Genomic DNA, 27,082 nt, shown 5'->3' with positions numbered 1-27,082 from the left:
CTTGTGGCCCTGATGGGTTCATAGGATATTCCTGGTGTGACGCTCTAGTAGTGAAACTGTTGCCCATAGCCCAGCTCGTCAGACGCGTTGACGTCCGTGGGGTGTTCATTCAGTCCTCCGTAGGGACCGGGTATCCCACCAAGGACAAGCCCTCCAAAGGTGGCCAGGCACCACCACGCTCCTTACCTCGACAATTTCAAGACCTTAGATTCCGGAGGGAAGGCTGTTTGTCCCCTTTATCTATAGTGTTCCTATGTCTGACATTTTTCTGGCCTACCCACCTGTGACAGAGGAAAATAAAATGTTTTTAAAGATTTTATTTATTTATTCATGAGAGACATACAGAGAGAGGTAGAGACACAGGCAGAGGGAGAAGCAGGCTCCCTGCGGGGAGCCCGATATGGGACTTGATCCCAGGATTCCAAGATCACACCCCGGGCCGAAGGCGGCGCTACACGGCTGAGCCACCAGGGCTGCCCGAAAAGAAATTTTTGTACTGATTCAGGTGGACAAGTTAACTTTATCCAGAACGTTCAGCCCACACCCATTTTGCCTTTGTAGCTGAGCAATCTGGAAACCCATGGGTGGGTGGCATATGGCAGTGATCTCCCAGGACCAGAAAGAATTATACACAGTTTATGGACAGGCATGGTCCAGAAGCTGCCACAAATGGGAAAAGTAAGAGCCCTGGAAATGGGAAGGGCTTGCGAAGGGATGGGAAGGGCCCGTTTGGAAAGCAGGAGCACCTAGAGTGAGGACTGCGGTGACAAGGAGAGGGGCAGGAGTGTGGGACAGACGAGAGCCGGCATATTCACAGAGTGGGACACCAGATCATAAAGCCCGAGAGTTCTGGGATTGGGCTTTTTGACAGGCTGTGCAAACTCTCCCATCCACAGATTCTAGGGTCTGGGGGTCTGAGAAACCTGCTCTCCTCTTCCTGAAGTAAAGTAGATGTGGCCACATGAGGGTGGGGAGGTCATACTGGTAGAGTCCGGAGGAATTTCCAGAGTCTCGTTGGTTCTGTGAATGGATCCGATTGGACATAATAATGACTGGACGGGGACTCTAATGACAGCACCTATTCCTTTCTTCTTGATTTTCAATTATTAAGTAACCTAAAGAAAATACTTAAAAGGCTGTTAAATACCACATGAATTAACTTTCTTCATGTGTCCGTGTTACCTTCTCAGTACGCTCATAGTCATCACGTGGGTGCAGTGCGATTGGTGAGCTGCGTGTGGGGTGTGGGAGGTCGTAGGACCCCCGAGCCCATCACACTTTGTAGTTCACAGCGTCACATCCCTGGTCGGAGCTGGGCTCCTTGTTGTTCATTCATTAATGTCTTTGTATCTTCCTTCCCTGCTCCCGCTTCTCTCTACTTCACACACTCTGTTGGGCGTGTAGACTACCCTGTGGATGTGGCCTTGACAGATGTGTGGTTGTATGTACCTAGTTCACATATACCTCATGGTATTCTTCTGTATATCTTGGTCTTTTTCTGTTGATGCAAACATGCTGCAGTGTGTGCTTCTGGCATGATATTTCTAATTACTGCCTAGAAGGCCAGAGCGTAGCTACTACATTTTGCTTACCTTCCAAATTTCTGCTGCCACAGATGATGCTGTTACGTACATTCTCCAGCAAGTGACTCTATGTTATATAAAGTCTATACCTCCTGGGAAGGGTGTATGTTGATTGCTGAGTCAGATGGGCTATATATATATTTGATTTGCTGGAACGGCTGTACCAATTAACATCCCTACTAACAGTTCACATCTCTGCCAACACTAAAATTGTCCAACTTTCTGATTTTTGCCATGCTAATAGATGTTAAATGATGTCTTAATCTGCATTTTTCTGATCACATACAAATTAGAGCATCTTTTCATAGTTAATTCAATTTTGTATTTTTTTGTCACTTTAATTTTTTACCCATTGCAGTATGTCTCTCTGGTTTTCCATACCTGAGTTGATCATATTAAGATGTATGTAACCATGAGAATTAATTTAAATCATAATGTAGCTTCTAAACACTTAGGTTGACCTGTTTTGACCTATAAAAACTGCAAAAAGTCTGCAGCCTAACTTACAATGTGTGGTTGGACCCATTGGTCTTCCCAGATTTTCAGCTTTATAAATAATATTGCACTAACCATGTATTATGATATATGGCAGTTTTCTTCTTTTGAATTTTTCCGTAGGTTAAAACCCTAAGGGAAAGGTTACTGACTCAAAGAATGAATATTTTTATAGCTATTGTTGTATATTGACAAATCACTTTCTAGGACTGTTGGTAGGAATGTAGATGGGTACAACCACTGTGGAAGACAGTATGAAGGCTCCTCAAAAAGTTAAAGATAGAAATACCATATGATCCAGTAATTCCGCAACTATTTACTCAAACAAAATGAAAACACTAAATCAAAAAGATATATTGTAGCACTATTTACAATAGCCAAGATATGGAAGTAACCCAAGTGTTCACTGATAAATGACCGGATAAAGAAGATATGGCTGTGTCACATATATGGAGAGAGGGTGGGAGTATTACTCAGCCATAAAACGTAATGGAATATTGCTGTTTATGACAACATGGATAGAACTAGAAGGTATTAGGCTAAGTGAAATACCATATAATTTCATTTGTATATAGTATCTGAAAAGACAAATGAGCAAACAAAACAGTCTCTTAAATACAGAGAACAAATTGGTGGTTGCCAGAAGGGAGAGGGCAGAGAGGACGGGTGAAATAGGTGATGGGGATTAAGAGGTGCAAACTTCCAGTTACAAGATAAATAAGTCACAGAGATGAAAAGTACAACATAGAGAATATAATCAGTTCTAGTGTAATAACATTGTATGATGGACATTGGGTAATGTATAGAATTGTTGATTCACTGTATTATTTTAATTATACTTCAGTGAAAAAACAAAAAATAAAAGTGCAGTATTGATTTACATGCATCATATATATCATAACTATACTAGCTTTACTTTAACTCCATCATTATGTATTATCATTTGAAACATTAATAACTATAAAACATTACCTTGTTATTTGTGCTATTTGATTATTGTTAACATAAATCATTTATTCAGGTGTTCATTGATGAATAATATATTTTTAAGAGTATGGTCTATTTGTGCCTTTAGTCCATTTTCCTAGTGGTGTCTTTTTTGTTTTCTTTAAGTCAGTGTGAATGTGTTGTGTTTTTTTTTTTTTTTTAAGATTTTATTTTTAAGTAATCTCTATACCCAGTGTGGGGCTCCAACTCACAACCCTGAGATCAAGAGTCTCATGCTCCACTGACTGAGCCAGCCAGGTGCCCCGAAAGTGAGTTTTAATATACTGTAAATCACCTTTTCCTCAATCCTTGAAAACGAAATTATTCATTTACATACATTTTATTCTTCAGATGACAATCAAAACAAAACACATGATAAAAAAGAGAAGAAGATGGTGGTTCAGAAGCCCCATGGTACCATGGAATATACTGTAAGTATAAATAGGAGGTACGAACATTTGTTAACACCACTAGATCTGCATGATCTTTCTCTCTGACTCATCCTGCCCCTTAGCTGCACTCCTCTTGTGTGTCCATGAATTAATGAAGCTTCTTAAGATCTTTTCTATGTCATTCCTCTTCCCTCCATATTTTCTCCTTGGGCCATCTCATGTAAACTTATGACTTGAATTACCTTTGATATGCCAATGATGGCCAATTTTAGGTCACATCCTAGACGTGCTTTCTGAGTTCCATCGCCACAAATTCACTTGCCTACTCATATCTGTCCACCTCCAGGCTTGGTATTTTTTCAGGAAGCAGCGGCTCTATCAGCCACGCATTTCTACAAGCCAGAACTTTGTCCTTGACATCTTCTTCCCATGACTCTCCATGTTCACTCTTAACCTCCTGTGACCGTCCAGCCAGATCCCTTCATTGTGCTCTTTCACAGATTCATATTCCTTTGCATAATTTACCTCAGTTTAACACTATTGGTTCATTAACGTGATTGTTATTTTAAGGTCTGTCTTGTGCCTTGATTTATGTACCGTGGAGACAGACCCTTTTTTGGTCACCATTGTGTTTATGGTGCTTGCAGGGTACAGGCTTCTATATTGTTGAATCAGTAGATGACTAATGCTATGCCTGTGTCCACTACTACACCTGCATGGTATATGTCAGGTGCTCATCTCTCTCCTGCAGCATGAACTCCTGGAGGCCAGGAGCTGTGTCATTTATCCCAGCTCTATTACAAAATAAACACTCAGCGATAGATTTGTTTTAATTCACTTTGTAGTAGCATTGTTGAGGAGTGTTCTCTGACTTCTAATGAGAAATTAAGTGCTGTTGCCATTGCCTGGTTGTGATTTTCTCATGTGTATTTATTTTCTACTCATTATTCAGATGCTATGCCAGGCTCTATATAAGGCAAGCAGCAAGCCCTGATCCTTCCCTGGCATTTATTTTGGAATAGTAAATTATCTCCAAGCCTTTCTAGAGTCACACAGAAGAGCCCGGCACAGGAATTTCATGCTCCCTGTTCTGTGAGCATCTCTAGGCATCTCTCTGTAGGTTATAGAATTAATCCTTTTTAGAAGAGATTTGGGGGTGGTTATTCCACTTTGCCATGGTCTACAATATGTTTTGATCCCCATAACACCTAGCACAGTTCCTTACCTCATCGTAGATACTCAAGAAGTGTTGGACTATCATTAATAACCATATTAACTCGTAAGGCCATGTGTGTATCCAACAGTATTATCCACAAGCCCCTCCTAAGAAATGAGACGTGGCATTAGCGAGGAGATGCTTCACAACAATGATGCAGTGAGAGTAAATAGCAACCCCCACGTTAACTCCTATAAATAGGTGATCAAGTTAGTAATGCAGATCTGCCTGCCTGTTTGATTTATAGGTTACGGAGGTTAGTTTTACTTAACAAGTTTTTTTTTTTTTTTTTGTACTTGTCATTGAAAATAAAAGGTGATTCATAACATCATGTTTAGAGAACCATGCTAGCACTTACCGGATTGCTTATTTTGCTCCAGAACTGTCGATGTCCAAGCATCCGTTTAGTTTTAAACATTTAATGATTCCAGTATCTGTCCCAGGGTCTCTGACTTGATGCTACATTTATGTCTTATCGTGATTGATGTAACGGCTCCAGATGGCTAACGTTTTTCTCCTTCCCTGAACTCCCTATACACAAAGCTAAGTTGTGCCAATGTAGATTTAGAAATCTATTAGTGGACACTGAAATTTGAAAATAAGGGAGCTCAGAAATGAATTGATCTAAGACTTTGCTCTTCCATGGTTTTATTAAGACTTGAGAATGTATTCACTTTCTTTTTCAGAATATGTCTGGATAGAACTACGTTTCATTCACTCATATCACAAATAGATTAATGTTGTCTATTAAAAGGAAAGGTTTGTTTTTTGTTTTTGCTTTATACTTTGAATCTTGTTTGTTTGATTATTCTAGGCTGGAAGCCAGGACACCCTAAACTCCATAGCCCTGAAGTTTAACATCACTCCCAATAAATTAGTGGAACTGAATAAACTTTTCACACATACTATTGTTCCAGGCCAGGTAATTCTTTTCTTGTTGGATATTACTTTTTAGAAGTTTTGCATTTATCTTTTATTGCCATTTTTGATGCTTCACTGTTAGTGTCACGGGATTAACATTGGTGATAATGTGCACTGGTTCAATCTTTCCCTTAGATCAAGAATTTTAAAAGCATCCTGGAATTGAGGAACTGTTGAGAGACAAAGGCTTTGCAAATGGTTAACACAGTTTACTTACCTATCATTAGTTTATGTCGTGGATGTTCCCTTTGACATCAGGAGAAGATAAATCTGGCTTTTTCGTCAATGTAACTCAAATGTTCTTAGAATGTTTAATTTACAAATGCAAATTTCAGTTTATTCTACTCCTGGGATACATAATGGCCATCTTTTTATTTTAAATTAGGCAGGATTTTGGAGTGCCTGGGGTGGCTCAATCAGGTGAGCATCTGACTCTTGCTCTCAGCTCAGGTCTTGATCTCAGAGGTCGTGAGTTCAAGCCCCGAGTTGGGCTCCACACTGAGCATGGAGCCTACTTTAAATAAATAAATAAGACAGAATTTTGGCATTTTTATCTTGATTTGAAATCTGACAGAAATGGTCAACCAGCCAAAAACAGAGACATTTACTAGGACTATCAAGAAAAAGCCACACAATGTTTTTTCCCCGGGTTTTTTATACTTTATTTATTAAACTGAATGAAATTGACTAATTGTGTAATTTTGCCACTCTTGGTTAAACCAGCAAATTCTTTTAGTATGTCCCACATGTTTGATAAGATATTCTTATATTTTTACTTTAAAACTACATTTAGTCAATAAATATTAATGAGATACTCATTGGGAGATCCTCCCCAAAGACAGGTTTCCAGTCCTATCCATGGAACTGTCTGGTTGTCATGAGTACCTTCTGATTTCATTGTTGACTTACTTGAGCATCTTCCTGTATCTCTACATTTTAGTGATATTTAATTCTTTCAGAATAGATACTGCTACTTCTAAGTACGACTTTTTTGAGGAAGTGGTGATATTGTTCTTTGCATTTCATTCAAGGGCAGCATATGAAGCCAATGGGCCCTAAATTGGCCAGTCTGTGTTATGGTGCTTTTAATATTTATGTTCTTGTCAAAAGGAAGAATTAGCATACTGTCAGTACCAGTTAATGGAGGGGAAATATGCATTAAAACTCTTCAAAAACTAATAAAAATTTATCTCCGGGAAAATTAATAGTAGATTTGTCCTTTTTTGGAATTTCTTATCATCTGGAGTATTGCTGCATAATATATCACTGACTCATAGCAGAGAACCTAGATGTATATTTACTAATTCAAGGCTAAAGACTGCTGGAGTCTAGGAACGTAATTTAGAATGATTTCTTTCTTTTTTTTTTTTAACTATGTCCACAAATAAAATATTAGTACTAGGTAAATTAAGGTCCAGTAGCCAGTAAGAAGCAAAAGGAGTGTTTTAATGTGCCAATTATAATGGAAAAAATGCCAAAAATAGGAGCCCTCAAGCTTTGTTTCTGACTGACCTTGTAGTAGCTGTTTGACATGAGCAAGTCCTCAGTTTCCCTTTTGGATCTCAGTTTACTAATCCCTGAAGTTAGGGGTTTGGCCACAATATCCCTGATATCTTTTCGAGCCTTTGCTATGCTGTCTAGCTCTTATATAACTGAACAGTTACGTGCAATTGACTGTCCCAGGACCCAGCTGTAATCAGGATTTTGCTGACAAAGATAAGAAATCAAGAAGAGTGAAATTGAGGAGCTTTCAAAAACTATAGATAACTTTTTGTTTTCAAGGATTTTAAAATACTTTTAGTGCCTGAAGGGGTAGGTATTCCTTTCATCTCAGTGGGTCTGATAACTCAAAGCTGCTTTTATCTGCTCTGATACCAAAACATTTGAGACTCACCCTCCTAGAGACTGATTTGATGGTCCCCAGGAAGTAGGAAAGGGAACTGGTCTGGCAGGGCGAGTGACCACATGTAAGAGGTCATTCTCAGCGGAAATGGAAACTTCTTGAACTAACATCTTACAATAGACTTTTTGTTGCTTAAAAGGCCAAAACCAATAGCAGAAAAGCTTAAATAACTGAGGCATAGAAATTTCTTTAGAAGTCCTGAGTTTGGCTGTTAGTTTGGATGCTTACATCAGATTTCAGGACATGTACAAAAATGTACTCTTTCAAGCAGGTGCATATCTTGAGCACATACAGAAGTTAGTAACCTTGCAGATACATGGTTCAAGTTGTTTTTATAATCACTGAGTACCTTAGCTGCACATGCTTAGAACAGTTTCTGAGCTAAAATGATGACAGGTTTGTTTCACGGTAAAGAACTTGAAGACCTCAAATCCCTCATTTGCCTGTGTGTGGGAGCAGACTCAGTTATTCTCAGAAGTCAGGAGGTAAACTTTACCCTTGCCCATGTTCCAGGTTGACTTTCCTGTTGAGGTAGCCCATGTTCTTACTGAGCTTTCCAGCATCCAACAGTCACCTCTATCTACACTGCAGTGAACTGTGTAAGCACAGGAATTATCCCTTTGATTTGACATTTAGAACATGCCAGACAGTAGAACTTAACCTGTATTGCCTAACACTTGTCAAGAGCTCAGATACAAAAATATATATATATTAATGGAGAAGTGCTTGGAAGAAATGTCATCTCTTGATTCCTCTAGTCTAGATACATAAGGTAAGTAAGAGCTGTATGCCAAGACCATATCATTGTAGCCTTCTGTAAATTGCTTTTATGGAACTCTACACTTTGGCATTTGCCAATGATCCACATTGAAGATGTATAAATAAAATATTAAAAAATATATATATATTTAATATTTTATTTATTTATTTACAAGAGACACAGAGACAGGCAGATACATAGATAGAGGGAGAACAGGCTCCCTTCAGGGAGCCTGATGCAGGACTCGATCCCAGGATCCTGGGATCATGACCTCAGCCGAAGGTAGACGCTCAACCACTGAGCTTTACCCAGGCGTCCCAAAGATGTTATAAAGAACAATTCTCCAAAACTGGTCATTGCATTAACTGTCTCTGTGTCATCAAAGACCAGTAGTTTCAGCCTGGGATACTCTTTAGGAGACTTAATGAGAAAATACGTAGGAGAAACTGACTTGTTTTTGTCTTATGGAAGTTGAATTCTGCTGACTAATGACTTCCATCTCTGCGTTGTTTCTTCGGAAACCCAACCCGTTTTATGGCCCACCTCTCAATGAGTGTTTTGGTAATTTTGGACCGTGTAGTTTCAGGAGTCATTAGTCCTCATCTTACTTATTGCTCTTTGATGTTGGTTTTCCTGCCTTTATCACAAGGTGTCTTTTGTTGTTGCCTCACATTTTTTTTCTGGATTGAGGAGAGATGTAAATAACTAAAGTTGAAATAGAGACAGGATGGGGAAGGGTGATTAACAATATTGAAAGGTTTTTATGGGAATGGTGCTGAATTATGTTTTATGACATTAGAAGTCCTCATTTTAAGACTGCATATGATACATGGCAAAATGTCACTTGTCTCATTATAAGCATGTTGAATGGAAAGATCATAATAACATCTCAGGAACCAGTACGTTTTGCAGAAGGAGGCTCTTGTGAACAGTTTGGGAGATTTTAATTTTTGTTTTTAGATAAGCTGACAGTGATAGAAGAGAAAGTATTGAGATTATTGATCCTACTTTGTACAGCTTATCATATAATGATCTTATTGCGTTAGCACTCAGGGCCTGCACGCTACGCTCCTTTCTCCTTTCTTTCCTTCTGCTTTTAGTACCCTTCCTTGAAGCTTCTTTCCTCCCTATTTAAATCTCCCATACTGATCAAAGCTCCGCATGGACCTACTTGCTTTATACAACGTGCCCAGGGCGCTCACCCACCTTATTCTCCTCTTCTGTGAGCTCCTGCTGTATCTATAGATGTGTCCCATACCTTTTGCACTGCATATATTCCTGTTTCTGAGTATTGTTTCATAGATTAGTCTAGAAGGCCCCAAGGTACTTATGAGCTTTGCAAAGCCATGTACTTAGCATGTTACTATACAAAGAGCAACTGTTCCAAACACTGCCTAGTGTTGCCTGCCTGATTCTTGGTATTCAGCTTTTCTTTCCCATTCGCAGGTCCTTTTTGTGCCAGATGCCAACTTTCCTTCCAGTACCCTAAGGTTATCATCATCGAGTCCTGGTGCTACTGTCTCTCCTTCATCATCAGATGCAGAATATGATAAACTGCCTGTATGTATGCCATTCATGAGCTCACGTTTGTATTTATCAAATATATTTTTTGAGTCGTAGAATTTTACACGTTGTTTTTCACTTAGGTTTTTATCTGAAATCTCCCCAAATAGGAGATTTGTTATTAGTTGAGAGAATGCATCTTATCAAAAAGAAACCTGTTCACGTTTAAGGTCTCAGAGGGAAAAATGCATACCTCGTTTATGTAAAAAGTGTGAAGTTAAACTCTCCGTGAGACTGATCCTTTATTTGTACTTTTTACTCTTTTTTTTCTAGAGAACTTGAGCTGTGAGCTAAATATGAATTCCTTCATTTAGATTATTTTCTAAAAACATTTGAGCCATTTTTACGGTTCCATATGTACACATTTGTTGTTGCTTAAACCTTAATTTAATTTGGATATTTACTGTATTTGTGATCATTTTTAAAGGATGAAGGTTATTTGCCTCATTTTCATGTTTAAGTTACATAGAAACAAGTTCCTTACGGGGAACTTAAATGTCTTGATTTTCTTAAATAATCTGTTTTTTTAAAAAATCCTTTATTTGATTTTTGGAATTTTTGCTTTCTTAAAGGATGCTGACTTAGCAAGAAAGGCCTTAAAACCCATTGAAAGAGTCTTATCATCCACTTCCGAAGAAGATGAGCCAGGCGTGGTAAAATTTCTAAAAATGAATTGTCGATACTTCACCGATGGAAAGGTATATAGCACTGTAATTTGTTTCCTTTTCTTGGACTCAATGGAAAACTAAAATAGGTTCCAAATTACTCAAGACAGGAGACATTAAAATATCTTTCCCAAAGTTTAACTTAAGATTTTATGTAAGTGTCCATTAGTTTTCCCCTGTTGGATGCCTGGCATCTTACTTATTATAGGATCCTCTGTGGCCTTGGATTTATCATTTCATGTTTCACTTCTTGGCCCAAACATTGCTAGGGAACCAGTATAGGATATGCTTGACAGCAAAGGCTGGAGTTTGACTCAGTGAATTTAAAATCCAGTTCTGCTTGGAACTAGCTTGGAAACCAAGGACATGGTATTGGAGTTGCGTCAGCCTCTACTTTCCTCATCTATAAAATAGGAACAATAATAAAATTTAATCCGTAGGGGGGTAGTAATAAAATAATAAATAATAAATAAATAATAAAAGATGGTTGGTGTGTTTTACAAAGAGCAGATCCAACTCTTAGTCTCTGAAGAAGGGGTTATGTTGATATATAAAGTGAATTCCTATGTTCATAGTAGATACTTCATGCCAGGTTCCAAATGGTAGGAAAATACATTATTGATATGCATTTATGACTTCTGCAACCAAGGATGTTATTCTTGAAAAATGAAAAATTTTTCACAAAGATGATCAGTTAACTCAGTAAGAGAACCAAGATAAAGAATCAAGGAATCTTCTGTGTCCGGGTTCTCTGGTAGGTAATATCCCTGTGGCCATCTATAAAATAGTACGCTGACCAAGCTTCAGACAGAAGCTCCCACCAAATTACTGGATTTTGCTATTAACTTCCATAGTTTACTATATTCATTTCTGGTTGCAAAAATTTCATATCCCTATTTGTGTCACATTTTGCTGAATGTGGCCTTTCTAAACATTTTAGAGGAAAATATTAGGGCTCTCGTTGGGCACCATGGCTCTGAGACAGATGCTTCCGTAGCACAGTAGCACTCACTTGTTGAACACATGGTGAACATGTGCTGAGCGACTCGGAAAGCACCCGGTTCTCAAGTGGAAAAGCACTTGGGACAGCCCTTCGCAATTTATAGTGAACGAGGCGGGGATGTGGACATAAGGCGTGCAACCCAGGATCCCACTACAGTTGTGCTACGGCAGCAGCTCTGCCAGGAGGCTCGGTTGGCTGCAGTGGCGAGGCAGCTCTGTTTTCTCTGCCTCACCGCCTAGCACCCAGCACTGAATTTCCTCAGCCTGTTGCTCTAGCGTCTTAAAGGGGATGCAATTGCTGCGTAAGATGCCATAGTTCCCCAGGGCCACCCGAATGGCAACGTGAGTTCTTGACAGCCGCTGTGGTGGTTGCATTCCTGCTTGTCATGATTCTGTTTTGTCCCTTTCTCCTGTAGGGCGTGGTCGGAGGCGTTATGATTGTTACTCCTAACAACATCATGTTTGACCCTCACAAGTCTGACCCCCTGGTCATTGAAAATGGTTGTGAGGAGTATGGCCTCATTTGTCCCATGGAAGAGGTGGTTTCCATTGCTCTCTACAATGACATTTCCCACATGAAGATCAAAGATGCCTTGCCATCGTAAGAGATATTTCTTTGTTAACCTAAACAAACAAAAAACTTAAAGTGTTTGGAGAACTAAATGCAGTTAAAAGGTAGGGCATTGGCAGGAGTGAGAGATTGTGTAGCGGTGAATTGGAAGGTGGAAGATTTGTGCAGTAGATTTTTTTTTTTTAATTGAAAAACGAGAGGAAATGGAGATAAAGGGGAAGGTTGAATGTACAAAAATTGAAAGGAGAAAAGCAAGAACACCAGCACATAAAAATGGTATTTCTTTGGCTTATTTTTCTGAAAAGCAATGCATGTTCTTAATGAATTAATAGAAGAAGAAATGAAGTTTCTCTGAAAGAATTTTAGTCAGGTTACCAATAAAAGCATAGCTTTTTTCTCTCCATTTAGTTGTTAAGCAGAGTTCTGTTCTCATTCACACTCTAGCATGGGCAGTCCTCCTAACTCACATCTTCCCTTAGTCATCCTGCACGGAGAGAGCTCGAGGTGGACAGTGTGGAGGCCACTGTCCCTGTAGCGGTTTGTTCCCGAAACATAGATGAATATTACCTTAGGCTTGAATATTTTTGCCTCCTAAAACTGAGGTGGTTTTTTTTTTTTTTTTGGAAAAAGTAGAGAGAGAGGGAGAGAAGGAGGAAGCTCCCTATGAAAAAAAGAGAAAGAGGGTTAAGAAAGCTGAGGGAATCCATTTAAGGGGACACTTGGATTCTTACTGTCCCTTTATCAGTGTTCCTATTTCTCCATGTCTGGTAGAAGTAAAAATCTTCAGAAACCCTTAGTGATAGGGAGGTAGAGCGAAAGCAGTGGTCCTAACTGTGCAGAGGGAAACTCGCCCTTGTGACTTAGGAAAAGGAGATAATTAGAGACCTAACCCAGACACAGCACCCTTAGAGGTGTACACCAGCAGGTTTCCCTGGACTCACAGTCCTTGGCGTCTGACCCCTCGGCCCTCCTCCTGCTCCAAGCCACTGAAGCTAGCACTGAGCATGGGCACTGAGGTAGTGTCTAAATTCTGCCAGAACGATCCAAGTGAGAGGTGTTGAGGTGGTGTGGTAGGCCAGGCGGTTCTGCATGATGCCTGGGTCTGGAGCCCCGTGGCCTGGGTTTCCCTGGGTCTGCCACTCACGGCTCCATGGCCTGTCTGAGTTACTCAGTTCCAAGCCTCAGTTTTCTCATCTGTTAAATGGAATGAGTAGGATTCTTCAGCCTGTAGGGCTATTTTAAGAACTAAACATATTGATACAGCAGGACTCTTAAAAAATAGCCTGATACCTGTGAACTCTAAGCTGTTATTATGTGAACCTTGCATTCATCTCTGAAACCCTGTTCATCGTCCTTGGGCATCTTGTTGCCCATGCAGTTGAGGCTTCCACTTCATCTTAGTGCATGCTCCTGTGTGGCAGGGAGATGACGACGAGGGGGTCCCGGCCTCTGCCCTTGAGGAACATGCAGTCTCCTTGGTGCAGTAGACAGATGGAGAAGTGGTGCCTAAGTGCACCGCACATGTGGAAGTGCACACAGCGTTCCAGGAGGACCCTTGTGAGGCAGCGTCCAGCTGCCTGGGAGTCTCAGGTGGAGGCAGAGAAGAGGACGCGAGGTGTTAGTTCTGGAAATAAGGAATGAACATTAGGTTCTCTGTGACAAGAAGAAAGAAGATGAGAATGAGGAAGGATGTAGTTAAGTTTAGAAGTGGATGGCCAGGGAAGGGGGAGACTTCTTGCCTGATGGTGGCTTCTCGTGGAGAAATACGATTGCACATCTTTAGGTCAGGACGTTAAGCATTCTTTTTAATAATAGAAAATGAAGGTACATCTTTACAGAAAGATTTCTCTCATCGTGAGATTGTGTTTAACGATCTGGGGTCCAGAATAATGCTATAGCTGGTGGGGGGTGTGGAGGAGAGTTAAGCATTGGCTCCTACTGTGTTCAGTTTATTTCAGAATTGTGTACTGATTCCTGCCTTGGATGCAAGCATGTGAAGACTTTGCAGCCTAGTGAGCAGTAGGTGCACCATTGGGCAAAAGAGAATGTGTGAGTGGGATCAGTCTGATGGAAAATTGGCATTGACTTCAGAATTCCATTGATGGTTTAAAAGTTAAAAAAGCCTAAAATTTCATTATTACTAAAAGTTGTAGGGTAAAACAAGTACAAATTATCTGACTGCAATTTGCAGTCAGATAATTTTTTTTTTTTTAAGATTTTATTTATTTGAGACACAGAGAGACAGAGACAGGCAGAGGGAGGAAGCAGGCTCCATGCAGGAAGCCTGACGTGGGCTGGGCTGAAGGCGACACTAAACCACTAAGCCACCTGGGCTGCCTGCAAATTGTTTTTTCAGAGTGCATGTGTGTGTGTGTGTGTGTGTGTGTGTGTAAGATCTCCCCATCCTCACCTTCAGTCCTTGTGTTTTTTGTGTAGGATATTTTGTAAGTCCAGCTGACACAGCCAGAGAACAGGAAGGGAACAACTGAAGGGATTATTGATCAGCTTTAGGTGCCTAGCTGAGTCTAGAAAACATTAACAGTAGTGCTAGTTGACACCGCTGTGTACTTTGCCCCAGCAGGGCTTGGCGGCTGCAGCACAAAAAACCAGATGGTTAAATTTATCCCAACTCAGACCTGGTAGATGAACAAGAAGGGAGGGGTAGACAGGGTAATATAGGAAGCCGAGCAGAGTGCAGTCACATCTCTCTCTGGGAGGCAAACTAGGCAGAGAAGGACGATGGATCAATGGGTTTTGGATGTTCATGGAAGAAAGTTTTGCTTATTAACCGAGTATGTGAAACGCTGAGTTTCTTTGTTATAAGACTTCATATAACCTTCAACATAGCAAATTAAATTCAGGATCCTAAATCAGAATTATGACACATTACACTGATTTATTTGACTCTAGGATTGGCGCATCTTTAATATCTCCTGGGATGCTGGTATTGGACAGAACATTTTTGCATATTACGGGTTCCTGCAGAACAGAGACACTGTCAAAATCATCATTTAGCATATGGCTTGTAGGGACTCAGCAAATGTTTATTGAATTGAAATGAACTATGAATGAAAGAAGTTTTTTTAAGCATTTGTCAGAGCCTAGCAGTTATGTAGGCTTTTATTTTCCATTGGAGAAAGAATGGATGTTCCATGCATGTGATTTATAAGTTTGGGGGGTAGTCTTCTAACTTGAGAATTTCCTGGTGCTTTGTTACCTTCTTACCCTGGTGATTTCAAAGCCAGAGTAATAAAGTATTACCTGAGTCCTATCTAGCCTTTTTAGAAAACAAAATTATTTCTGAAATCTAAAAAGGGTCTTTATATATCTGTGTTTTAACCCAGTGTCAATACTAAGGTAAGTGAAAATACGAGTTACTCAAAATCTTACCAGTCATGGCTTAAAAATGATGTCTCTTGACCATTTATTTTAAACTTTGGAGAACATGTCTAACCAATAGTTTTGTGTAATTCAAATCTGGGTAGAAAAGCATCTGTTGTTGAGGGACAGTATGTTTCAGCTGATAAACCAGTGCCCACTGCCATAAAGTGAAATGATATTGTTATGAGTTAAGAAATTAAGACTTTTAACCTTAGTATTGTAAGAGCTTACCTGATTTACTTTTCTGTAAATTTTAAAGTGTAAAATGGAGCAGGTGCCATATATCCACAATAACAGTGGAAGCTTCTCGCATCTCCCTCAGGAGTAGAAGGATGTCTGGTATTGGAAACATCAGGTCCTAAGTGAGGAAACTCAAAATTAGGGTTCAGGACTGGTAATTTATACAAGTTAAATGAATAGCTACTCAGTCATTGAGCCATTCAGAAATAATGTTGGTTTGTATATACTATTTTATAAAAAAGGAACAGCTTTGAATATTTAAAGAATTTAGGTCATCATGCTAAAACATTTATTTCCCTTTGTCCTTTTATTCATGAATATCAGAAACATTCTTCCATCATTAAAAATCTGGTGGGTGACATCTCCATGTTCATAAATGACTTCAAAAATCATTCATGTCCTTCTAGTAGGATATGCAACTCTCATGCTTTCTTGTTTTGCCCCTTCTTGTAGTTCATTTATGTTTCATTTTGAAGTCAGTTTCTTGATTTCATTTCCTTATTCTGAAATCATTTAGACATCAGTTTAAGTTGCAGTATGTTTATGTTTTAGTTTTTGGTTGGGTTTTGTTTTAATTTTTGCCTTTCCTCCATTTTGTTTTTGGTTTTGTTTTTAACATTCCATGTGCACCCACCATTTTTCCCCCGACAGTGACCTACCTCAGGATCTTTGTCCTCTGTACAGGCCTGGAGAATGGGAAGACCTGGCTTCAGAAAAAGACATCAACCCATTCAGTAAGTTCAAATCTCTCAACAAGGAAAAACGGCAGCAGAATGGGGAGAGAACCATGGCTTCAGATTCCAAATCAACAAGACTTTTGGAGAAGTCAACAGAATACACACACATGAAGCCCTCAGATAGCCCTCTGTCAGGAAAGTTAAAGACACCAGAATCTTCTACAGAGGCAGCCAGTGAGTCTACCGCAGTGACTAAGGTCAGCAAGGAACCTTCTGACACTCGTGCTGCATTTGAATCCATAGCCAAAGAGAATTCCCTTTTAGGGGAAGATGATGACTTTGTTGACTTGGAAGAACTTTCTTCTCAAACTGATAGTGGAATGGACAAAAGAGACACCTCAAAGGAGTGCCTTTCTCTTGACCCAAAAGAGCTAAGGAAGGCTAAGTCCCATATCATTAGTTCTGCTACAGAAGTGCAGGTGCAGTCAGCCCTGAACTTTTCAGGAACAGAAAATGATGCTGAACTGAAGGGGGCCCTGGATTTAGAAACCCGTGAGAAGCAAGATACGATGCCAGAGGTGGACAAGCAGTCTGGTTCCCCAGAAAGCCAGGTAGAAAACACACTGAACATACATGAAGATCTAGATAAAGTTAAACTCATTGAATATTACCTTAATAAGAACAAAGAAGGGTCACAGTTACCTGACAACTTGCAGAAGGAAGAATTAAGTGATGGCAAAAGCACTGAACCACTGGGAATAGATATCACCCTTAGTAGTTCTCTCCCCCAGGTACGTGGTCCTCCAACTGAGGGCAGTAAGGAGCCAGAGAAAACCTGGGTCAAAGAGAGAGTGTCCCTCCCACTGCAACTGGCCTCTTCTACAGAAGAAAATACGGATAAAGGGTCTTTAAACACCTCTTCAGAATCTACTCTGGACAACAGCTCCCAGGGTGCGCAAATGGATAATAAGTCTGAAATTCAGTTATGGCTACTAAAGAGAATTCAGGTACCCATTGAAGGTAAGCCACTTTGCTTTAGTTATTCTGTCATAGAGTTGGCTCTCTGAAACGTACGGATACAAGCAAAATTAGAGCAATTGTTTGAGAACAGTGTTTTTGAAATAGAGTGTATCTTTACTGATACATTGAGAAAAAAATTAGCATTGTATGGTATCTTGGAACTTGAACTGTGACATAGATTTCTTGTTTGAAAGTAGTGTTGTTTTTTTTTTATTTCAAGTAACTTTCCCTTTCACTTTGAATTTCTAAATCTGAAGGAGTTTGAAATGTTTTTGAAGATCTTTCTGTTCTAAGTTAAATTGTCTTATGGTGTAATTTGGTCCTCGGTATCATTCATTGATGTGTATTCTTGCAAACTATCACGTCGTGTTGGTTTTTATGGCTTATTCCCAGCACATGGCATCTTATGTGATGCAAAACAGACTCAAACATGCAAAGCTTTTTCCTTTGTTGCTAAAGGAGGTCTGAAAAATGTAATTAGTTCTAATTGGATGGTGTTTTGTCAAAATGTTGACAAATCAAAATGTTGATTTTCTGTCACTAAGAGGGGATCGGGCGCTCTTCTTTGTTTAAGTCCAAAGGTTTTCCTTTCACCAATATTGTCAATATTGAGGAAGATTTTCTTCATGTGTGATTCAGATATACTTCCTTCAAAAGAGGAGAAAAGCAAGACTCCACCCATGTTTCTGTGCATTAAAGTAGGAAAACCAATGAGAAAATCCTTTGCCACTCACACTGCAGCCATGGTCCAGCAGTATGGCAAACGAAGAAAGCAGCCAGAGTACTGGTTTGCTGTTCCTCGGGAGAGGTAAGCGTGGGCTAAAATGGAAAATGTTGGTCCATTCGATCCTAATTGTACCTTGATTTTTTAAAAAAATTTAAAATCGTTACTCTTATTCTTGAATAAGAGATTCCTCTTAGTTGTATCTTTTAGAATTTCTTGAAGGATATTTTTTTGAGTAGTTTTCTGCTACTGAGTGGGTTTGATTTAGCCAGCCTGAGGTCATCCTAAGTACTGGGTGCTGAAACCTTTTTATGACTTTCTCCACAGTTGAATTGTAAGTGAAGGAAGATTTAGATATTCTCCAGTGCTGGTCCTTGGAAGTGTAATTCTGTTAAGAATGAAAGAATACCCTAGAGCAAATCTAAACCTCTTTAGGGGCAGTAGAGAGGCATGGTTGTAACTGTTAAAGTGCTTATTAACTTAGGGAACTCAAGGTTGCTTTGGCCTTAAGTGGGGAGTGTCTGACTCAGAAGCATGGAAAGTGTTAAAGGGTCCACTCCAGGTGGGTTTGAGGGTTTGTACAACTCTGGAGAGATTTGTATTTTTTTAAATTGCCAAAGAAGAAATTATGTTATTTGAGTCTAGGATAGCAGGGATAATGACACAGACATTTTTTAGCAGTACATCATTATGGATGTCTTTGTAATAAAAAATAATTAGGAGACACTATTTTTAGGGAAAAAAATGAAATGTTTTCCTTTTGTTGATGTAGGAGAATAAAAAAATTTTCAAGATTGTAAAAATCACATTTCCCCCCTCTTTCTACCTAGTAATTAACATTATTGAGGGACCCCTGGGTGGCTCAGCAGTTTAGCGCCTGCCTTCGGCCCAGGGCGTGATCCTGGAGTCCCAGGATCAAGTCCCACGTCAGGCTCCCTGCATGGAGCCTGCTTCTCCCCCTGCCTGTGTCTCTGCCTCTCTGTGTGTATTTCTCTCATGAATAAATAAATAAAATCTTCCAAACAAAACAAAAAACATTATCATCTGGGCAGATCTCTTGGCTAAGACCAAATATATACCTGCCAAAGGCAAACTCAGCGAGCTTCCTTAAGCATGAACTGTTAATAAAGCAAAATTAAATTCCAAGCAAAGGCACACCTTCTGGTTGATGAGTATCCAGAATAATTCTCATCAAGGGAGTTTTCCTGTTTTAATAAATTATAGTTTAACATGAAAAATAGTTAATAGGATTTTAATTAATTAATTTGCCAATAACGGTTCCCTGTCTTAGGTAAAAACTCATGTTAACATGGACATTCGACATAACTTTTGTGTTTATGTATTTTATTTTTCTGCCCATACCTGCGACTCCCATGGTGTTTCATTGAAACTTTCAGGATATTGAGGAGATAAAAAAGAAAAAGCATGTCTGTTATTATTTTAAAATGTCTCAATAGGAGCAATGTAAATTTCTGAACATCTATTAGAAGCAGAGTTCTAAAGTCAAATGTCACACTCAACAAAACCTTAGAGATTTAGGTCAACTCCTGATTTGATAGATGAGGAAAACAAAGCACTGAAACATTCAGCCATGTTGCAAGGGGATGTGGACTATTCAGGGCCCACTAGAAAAATTGCCTATGATATGTATCATTTTTTTCTTTGGGTAAATGTATTGTTTATGATCTAAGGAAATTTGGGAGGTTTTTTTCCGATTTTATTGCCTTGAATGAAGCTGTGTGTACCAAGGACTCTTGTAGAATAAGTGCAGCAATCCCACACATATAGTTACTATATTACTGTCATGTTTTAATCCAGAAGAAATCTATAATGCTGAAATACTTCTCTTTGGTCTCTTATACAGATGGTTTTTGTGGGCTATTTATTTATTTATTTATTTAGGGGGGCGGTGCAGAGGAAGAGGGAGAGAATCTCAAGCAGGCTCCATGCCCAGCAAAGAGCCCAACTCGGAACTCGATCTTAGGACTCTGAGACCATGACCTTAGCCAAAATTCAAAGTCCTGTGCTCAACTGACTGAGCCACCCAGGCATGGGATCACCACGGCCCTTGTTACTGTTTTGTACTCTATACTTGGTTTTTCAATTAAGCGTAATGGCTTTTTTAAAACATGACTTGAAGCTCTAGTTTTCTGGATCTTTTGCAGTGTACAGTATTTTACCTAACTGAGCTGTATTAAAGGCTTGTTTATTTACTTCCCAGGGAAAAAAAAGAAGAAGGCCCTTGTGGCCTTTTTAGAGTCGGACACTTTTTGAATTCCTTTGTAGTATATTTTATAGTTTCTATGACTTTTGTCTTTGGCTAACCTGATGGACTTAGTTTTCTTTCTTAAACTAATTATGTGTTATATCTCACTGTGTTACTGATGGATTTCTTTGAATACATGTTAGGAAATTTTTGTTTTAATTGTTCTTTTGTGTATTTCCCTGTCTACCTACCCTACAGGAAGCCACATTTTAGTTTAAGACTGAGAAGGACGGAGCATTCTATAGTTAATTCCCACCTAGAACTCCCAAGTGCATAGTGAGAAATAAGAAAAGATGGTTTTTATTTCCAACTTGTGAAAATCTTTGAGACTTCAGGCTCAGCAAAGTCCTTAAGGATCTAAGACGTGGTGTGCAATGCTTTCCTCATTCTGATGATCATTTCCAGATTCCCTTGCTACATCCAACTGAGCATTTCTACTTGCTTTTCTATTTAATGGATCTGTGCATCCATTGGAGTTTCAGGAGCAGAGGGAGGTCATCCTAGCAGTGGCTCCCTTTCAAAGTTAAAGTGTCCTCTCATAGACCTTCCAAATGTGGCAACTTACTTTCATTGGAGATCTCTTTGGTTCCTCCAGTACATCGAAGCTCCTTGTTGCAGGAGGTTAATATTCTGATGTTGATGTGACTTCACAGATGTGTTTCACTGTTCCTAGTATTTTTAAAACATGTTTTTCCCCCCCTTTTGTTATTATTACTAAGAAATCAACTCTACCGAAATACTCCCTTCATTTACAACGTGCTATATGGCTTCCACGATGCCATCACCTAATGAATAGTCTTTCGAGTAAGAAAATGGAGAGGGCTAGAGGCAGGGAAAGCAGCAGTCTCTATTTATCCTCTTTGTTTGGGTCCCCCCCCCCACAATCCTTGTTATTAAATTTTAGATACAAAACTACCCAAATACACGCAATAATAGTTTTATTTAACTGGGTGGAAATTGCCGAAGATCTGACCACTGTGGATCCAGGAAAGCTGGTGGTTTCTTCTTGCACACCTGTACACTGCTACTTGAGACGTGTGCCTGTTCACTAAGGATTAGGCGCCTGTCGGCGTTAAGCCCTCCCAGTCTCCCTTGCAGCTTGCAGAATCACACGCTTCCCTTGAGTGAACTGAAGATGACAATAGTCTGCTTGGGCGATTTGCCTTGTCCAGAACCTGGGACCTGACATACAGGCTTCTCCTCCTCTCACTCTTGATGCTAATCCAAACATGAGGACAGCAGAGGATAGTTTCACCTTACATTAATCGTCTGGTATAGGGTTTCTCAACTTTGGCACTATTGACATTTTAAGGGGATGTCATTTGCATTATAGGATGTTTATTAGCAGCATCTGTGGCCTCTGCCCATGAGATGCCAGCTGTGACATCCAAGGGTCCCCAGGTGTCACCTGCAGGAAGAAGTTGTCTGCGGGACAAAATAACCTCACAAGGAGAACCACCAGTTGAGTATTAGACCATTAGACCCAGCCTACCCACCATTCTGAAAGTGATTGTGAACCACATTAGCCAGATGATTTAGAGCCTTGACTGCTTCAAATTTTGTTATACTTCATTGTTGTGTTCACAGTAATTTACTCATCTGCATATACTTTGTTTCCTTTACTCAACCTTTTTTTTTTTTTTTGGGCAGAGAATTTCACTAAAAGTTTTTTATAACTCAGTTATGAATCTATATAGTTTTATGTCTGTAAAAATAGCAGTGTTGCTCCTAAAGAGATAATTTACCTGGAAGTAAATCCTAAATTGAAAGACTAAACAAGGTCTGTGGTGGTGACAAGCATTTATTTTTTGCCCCTTTACTTTGCACAAGCCTGTGCTCGCAGCTCTCTGGGGTATTGAGAGGAAGACCGTGTCGGGCCCTGCCCTGGAGGCCGTGTGGAGTCTTGGGCTTCCCTGGTGCCCTGGCCCGTGGAATAATGAGTCATAGAATCAGGAAGCGATGAATGAGAATCCCTAGGACTAGTGTGCCTTGGACTGAGATTCTTTATCCTTTGAAACGTAGTTTCTTAATTTTGAAAATGGGTCATTGTGGGGCATTAAGTAACTAGCTCGTGTTTGAACACTTACTGAGGGCATAGGACCTGGCATATATCTGGCTAGTTCTAGGTAAGTGAGACTGGGACTTTACCTTGAGAAGCTATGGGGAGCTCTTGAGACAGTTCCTAGTACTTTTTTAGAGACTGGATGTGATTATTTCCATAGATTTGGGTGCCGTTCTATGTGAAAAATGCAGTGGTCTTTTTTTTCTGAATACTAAGAAGTTATTTCTTTTCTTGGAAAGAACCAATGATTCTTGTTCATATTAAAACATCTTTTTCCCCCAATTCCTTATGATCCAATCTGAAATGTTTTTCGGTGATTGATTTCTTATTATCCAACTTTTTAAATAAGATGGAAGTGAAATTAAATGGCAGGAATTGTGTAGAAGTTGCCAAGTCATGCATAAATGTTAAATCCAAACTGAATTGATGGGTCAGTGTGATTCATGTAATAAGTAAGCTAATAAGAGAGAGGAAAGGGAGAGCCTGTGGGTGTTTTAAGATTTTTTTAACCTCAAAAATAATTATGCTAAGATAATTTTAGCAGTTCTTGAACACACAGGTAAGTTGGGGAAAAACAATTATTTTGCAATCTGCTTCCCCCGCCCCCACACTTAAAGTTATGCGCATTTTCTACATGAAATACTATGTTATTATATGTATATGACGTTATTGTGAGCACCCCTGTCTCATTCCCTGAATGATTTAATAAAGCTCCTGCTTTGGATATTAGGTTGTTCCAAATTTGTTGCCATTAAAAGCAGTGTTCCATTAAACATCTTTATAAAATCCATTAGTTGGTCTGACCAAGTCAAAGGATATGTGTAAGGCACATGAAAGTGTGTACCCTTTGCTCCACATGATGAGAAATCTAAGTCATATGATTCTCTATTTTATCGGTTTGGTAAGGAAGCAAATGCAGTTTTAAAATCGTTTTCAAGTTGAGTGCTTGCTACATGACATTTGATGTAAAGGAAGGTCAGTAGTGGCCTGAGGCTTTTTATTCTAGGTGACTCCTTTATAATAAACATTTAATTTTATCTTGATATACAAATATATATTTAATAGTCATTCTAAAATACCATGTTCTCTAATCAGCTTCTAATTTTTTTTAAGATTGATTGATTGATTGATTGATTGATTGATGAGAGGCAGAACGAGAGAGGCAGACACAGGTAGAGGGAGAAGCAGGTTCCATGCAGGAAGCCCGATGTGGGACTCGATCCCGAGTCTCCAGAATCAGGCCCTGGGCTGAAGGCGGTGCTAAGCCACAGAGTCACCCAGGTGTCCCTCTGTACTCTCTCTCTTTCTCTCTCTCTTTTTCTTAAGAAGGGATGAACTTTTTAAAAATATTTTTATTTATTATTTATTCATGAGAGACATACAGAGTCAGAGACACAGGCAGAGGGAGAACCAGGCTCCATGCAGGGAGCCCAACGCGGGACTCAATCCCGGGACTCCAGGATCATGCCCTGGGCCGAAGGCAGGCACTAAACTGCTGAGCCATCCAGGGATCCCCTAATCAGCTTCTAATTAAAATGAGCAAGCACTTTGATTTATAGAAGATAGCATATTTTGTGCTTACCCACATTTAGGATAAACTCATATATGAGTTACGTTGATTCTGTTTGAGAAAGTGTGATATTGTCTTCTGTAATGTCAAGAATAACTGATGTTCCCAAGCATTTTATAAAAGTTGAGTTTTTTAACACTTTCAAGATTATAATGAGTAACATACGCACGAGCACGCAGGTATCTGTCCTTTTGAAGGATGCTATCCACGCTGTTTCTCACATCCGATTTGTGGGCAGTAGCAGCATTTCTTGAGTTACAGATTCTTTTTGTAGAGTTCTCCATGGCTGCCTAGCCCAAAGCATTAAAAGCAAGTATTCAAGACCCCATTTTTTGGGAACGGTACCTTTTTGTTAGGTCAGCGTTTCCCTCAAAGATATTTAATGGAAACTCATCCTGTGGATAAGTAATGGGTGTTTCATAGTTAAATATGATCCATAGTCAGTGCTTATCTCTGTCTAGAGTAGTAGGGATTTATGCTCATAGTTGCTATTCTCTTAATAGGCTTTTATAGGGATTTCTCAGTTTAATTCTGTTTTCTATTATACAGCTGATTTATTTTATCTCTATATTTTAACTCCATGAGATTACTTGGATATTCATATATATAAACTTACATGTATTTAAGGAGATATATATCTTTAAATATATATATTTAATACATATATTTATTTAATATTTAATAAATATATATATATTTATAGACTTAGGTTAGTCCGATTTCCATCAGTCTTAAAGTGTCCACTATAGTACACACAATTTGGGATTTATTTCCCTTTTTCACATTTCTAGAAGTAGCAGCCACACATACAAAGGCCGTATATGTCTTTGATCTGTTGGCCACCAAAGCTCTGTTGCATCGTTAGGAATGACTGGTCGATGGCAGATCCTGGTCAGGATCCACCTTTTAACTATCCGTGTATCTTCTTCTCATCTTTCAAAAGCGTTCACTCTTAGCTTTGGAATATTTAGAGTGAAGCTTGAAAGCCACTGCAGCTTTTCATGGTGTGCCATCTGTCTGAACTTGTGTTCCTTTTTAAACGATGAGTCTAAGCTTCCTTGGGGCCTAATAGAATTCTGTTGCCCACATTGCAGCTTTATAAAGTGCATCAGATTAATCTAGTTGAACACGTACTTTTAAATGATGCTCCAATGATACCTTCGTTATCCAAAGCAAAATTGCCACCCTTAGTTCTCCAGAGGGAATATCAAGGAAATTATGAGCCAAACATTCAGTTTCCCCAGACCTAAGTGAGGGGGGTCTAAGACAGCAGGCAGTGCTCAGTCCATGCCCTCCAGAACCCTCCCCTGGCATGGTTGTCGGGATGGTTAGCTCAGCTAAAACTCATGAGAGTTTTGGGAGGCATGTAGTGTTATTCCTCATTTTACAAATGAGGAACCTGGGACATACTGGTTTGCAACACCTTTCAGATGGGCAAATATCAAGTCTGGGATTTATACTCAAATCCATTTGATTTCAAATCCCGTTCTCCTAGCCAGATACTAGGGCAGGCGGCGGAAACTGCCTTCACTATACCCTGTGCGTACGCTGACAAATCCCCGCCACAGGGATGGCAGGCATGCAGACATTCAGAGTCGTTTCTAGACTAGTGAGGGAAGGAAGATTTGCAGCGTCCCCAAATTTATTCATACCCTTGGACCTTGCCAGAGTGCTCTCCCTTGACTAGAGGTGCCTCAATAATTGTGAGGAGATGAAGTGACTGATATTTTATGTATGATACTTCATGGGCGCTCATTAACTGAATGGAGGTGATCTAATCACAACGTATAGAAATAAAGCGCTTGGCTAAAACGTCCTTTCGATATTAGGTAGTATAACTTAGTTGCAGGCTGGTTCTAGCGTTGGCTCTTTATCAGAATGAACTTTTATAGTTCCCTGGCCCCAAACAAACAAAACGCTCCAGTGCTCCTTCCTTCGAAGCTGGTATCACAAGATCCAGCTACCCTACCTTACATGACTCTTACTGTGAACACAGCGCCTGGTACCTAAACCATAGTTCCCTATTTTCTCGTTCCTCCCCTCAAAAATCTGTTTTGTTACCTTCGGGCCAAAATAATCTTCTCAAAAGGTATTTTGATCTTGTCACATTGCCACAAAAAATATCCTAAGCCTTCAGAATTAAAGTCTAAACCCTGGGGCGCCTGGGTGGCTCAGTTGGTTAAGCATCTGCCTTTGGCTCAGATCCTGATCCCAGGGGTCCTGGGATTGAGCCCCACATGGCGTTCCCTGCTCAGGCGGGGAGCCTGCTTCTCCCTCTGCCTCTGTCCCTCCCCCCACCACTTATGCTCTCTCTGTCTCTCTCAAATAAAATCTTTAAAAAAAAAATGTCTAAACCCCATGTTTGTTTTTAAAGCTCTTTATAGACTGGCCAACCTTCCTAACTTTCTCTTCATTTGCTTGGATCTGTGGCTTTACTGAGATGGGTCACTTGATGGGTTTTGCCTGCAAGGCTGCAAGGCGAGGAGAGGGCCTTTCTGGCTTGGTACCTTTTTAAAACTACTGCATTCCTGAGCTGGGGTGGTACCCCCCCACCTTCTCTAGTTGTGCAAATCCTTTGTTTCCCAAAATAGTGCCCCCACAGTGATCTCTCCCTAGACTGGCAGGAACTGTGTTTTCTCAACCTACACTTGCCTGGTGAGCAACCCACAGACTCGGAGGCACTGGGAGGGGAGGAATTGAAGTCTGGCACCTTTTCCTCTTACAGAAGCAATCACAGCTTCTGAATTCAGAAATATAGAGGACTGAAGCCCGTGAAGGAATGTGTTCTGTCTCCTAGAGATGAAAGCACAGAGTTAACAAAGAACTCACGGCTTAGATCGGTGGGTGCCAAACTTAGCTTGGTAATAAAACCATCTAGGAGCCTTTAAACATACAGAGCACCTGGGTCGTCCCCTGAACATCCTGCAGCTTTGGATTTGGGATAGAAAACTAGAATCTGTGAGGCATCCTCCATATCATAATAAAGGGAGAGTATTGTGTTCTTATTTTACCAGAACATTCTATAGCATTTGATACCGTTGGCCATCATCCATTTCTTTGACACCCTCTTTCCTTCTTCTGTTT

General features: G+C 39.8%; 1 protein-coding gene across 4 annotated transcripts in view; it reads left to right on the top strand.

Annotated features, from left to right (window-relative positions):
- The window catches only part of NCOA7 (nuclear receptor coactivator 7), a 144,112-nt gene that overhangs the window by 81,706 nt on the left and 35,324 nt on the right, over positions 1-27,082 (top strand). For 3 of the 4 annotated variants that reach the window (XM_072764946.1, XM_072764937.1, XM_072764940.1), the window contains exons 4-10: positions 3,417-3,496; positions 5,488-5,595; positions 9,704-9,817; positions 10,393-10,518; positions 11,904-12,088; positions 16,364-17,376; positions 18,016-18,184. In XM_072764946.1, coding sequence (XP_072621047.1) covers positions 3,417-3,496; positions 5,488-5,595; positions 9,704-9,817; positions 10,393-10,518; positions 11,904-12,088; positions 16,364-17,376; positions 18,016-18,184 — 1,795 coding nt within the window. Of the gene's footprint in view, positions 1-3,416; positions 3,497-5,487; positions 5,596-9,703; positions 9,818-10,392; positions 10,519-11,903; positions 12,089-16,330; positions 17,377-18,015; positions 18,185-27,082 lie in introns of all 4 variants that reach the window. The other variant, XM_072764936.1, reaches the window with a different exon arrangement.

This window comes from Vulpes vulpes, chromosome 1 (assembly GCF_048418805.1).
Source record: "Vulpes vulpes isolate BD-2025 chromosome 1, VulVul3, whole genome shotgun sequence".
Lineage (NCBI taxonomy): Eukaryota > Metazoa > Chordata > Mammalia > Carnivora > Canidae > Vulpes > Vulpes vulpes.
The sequence above is the reverse complement of the archived record's forward strand: the minus strand, read 5'-3'. Positions and strand labels throughout refer to the sequence as shown.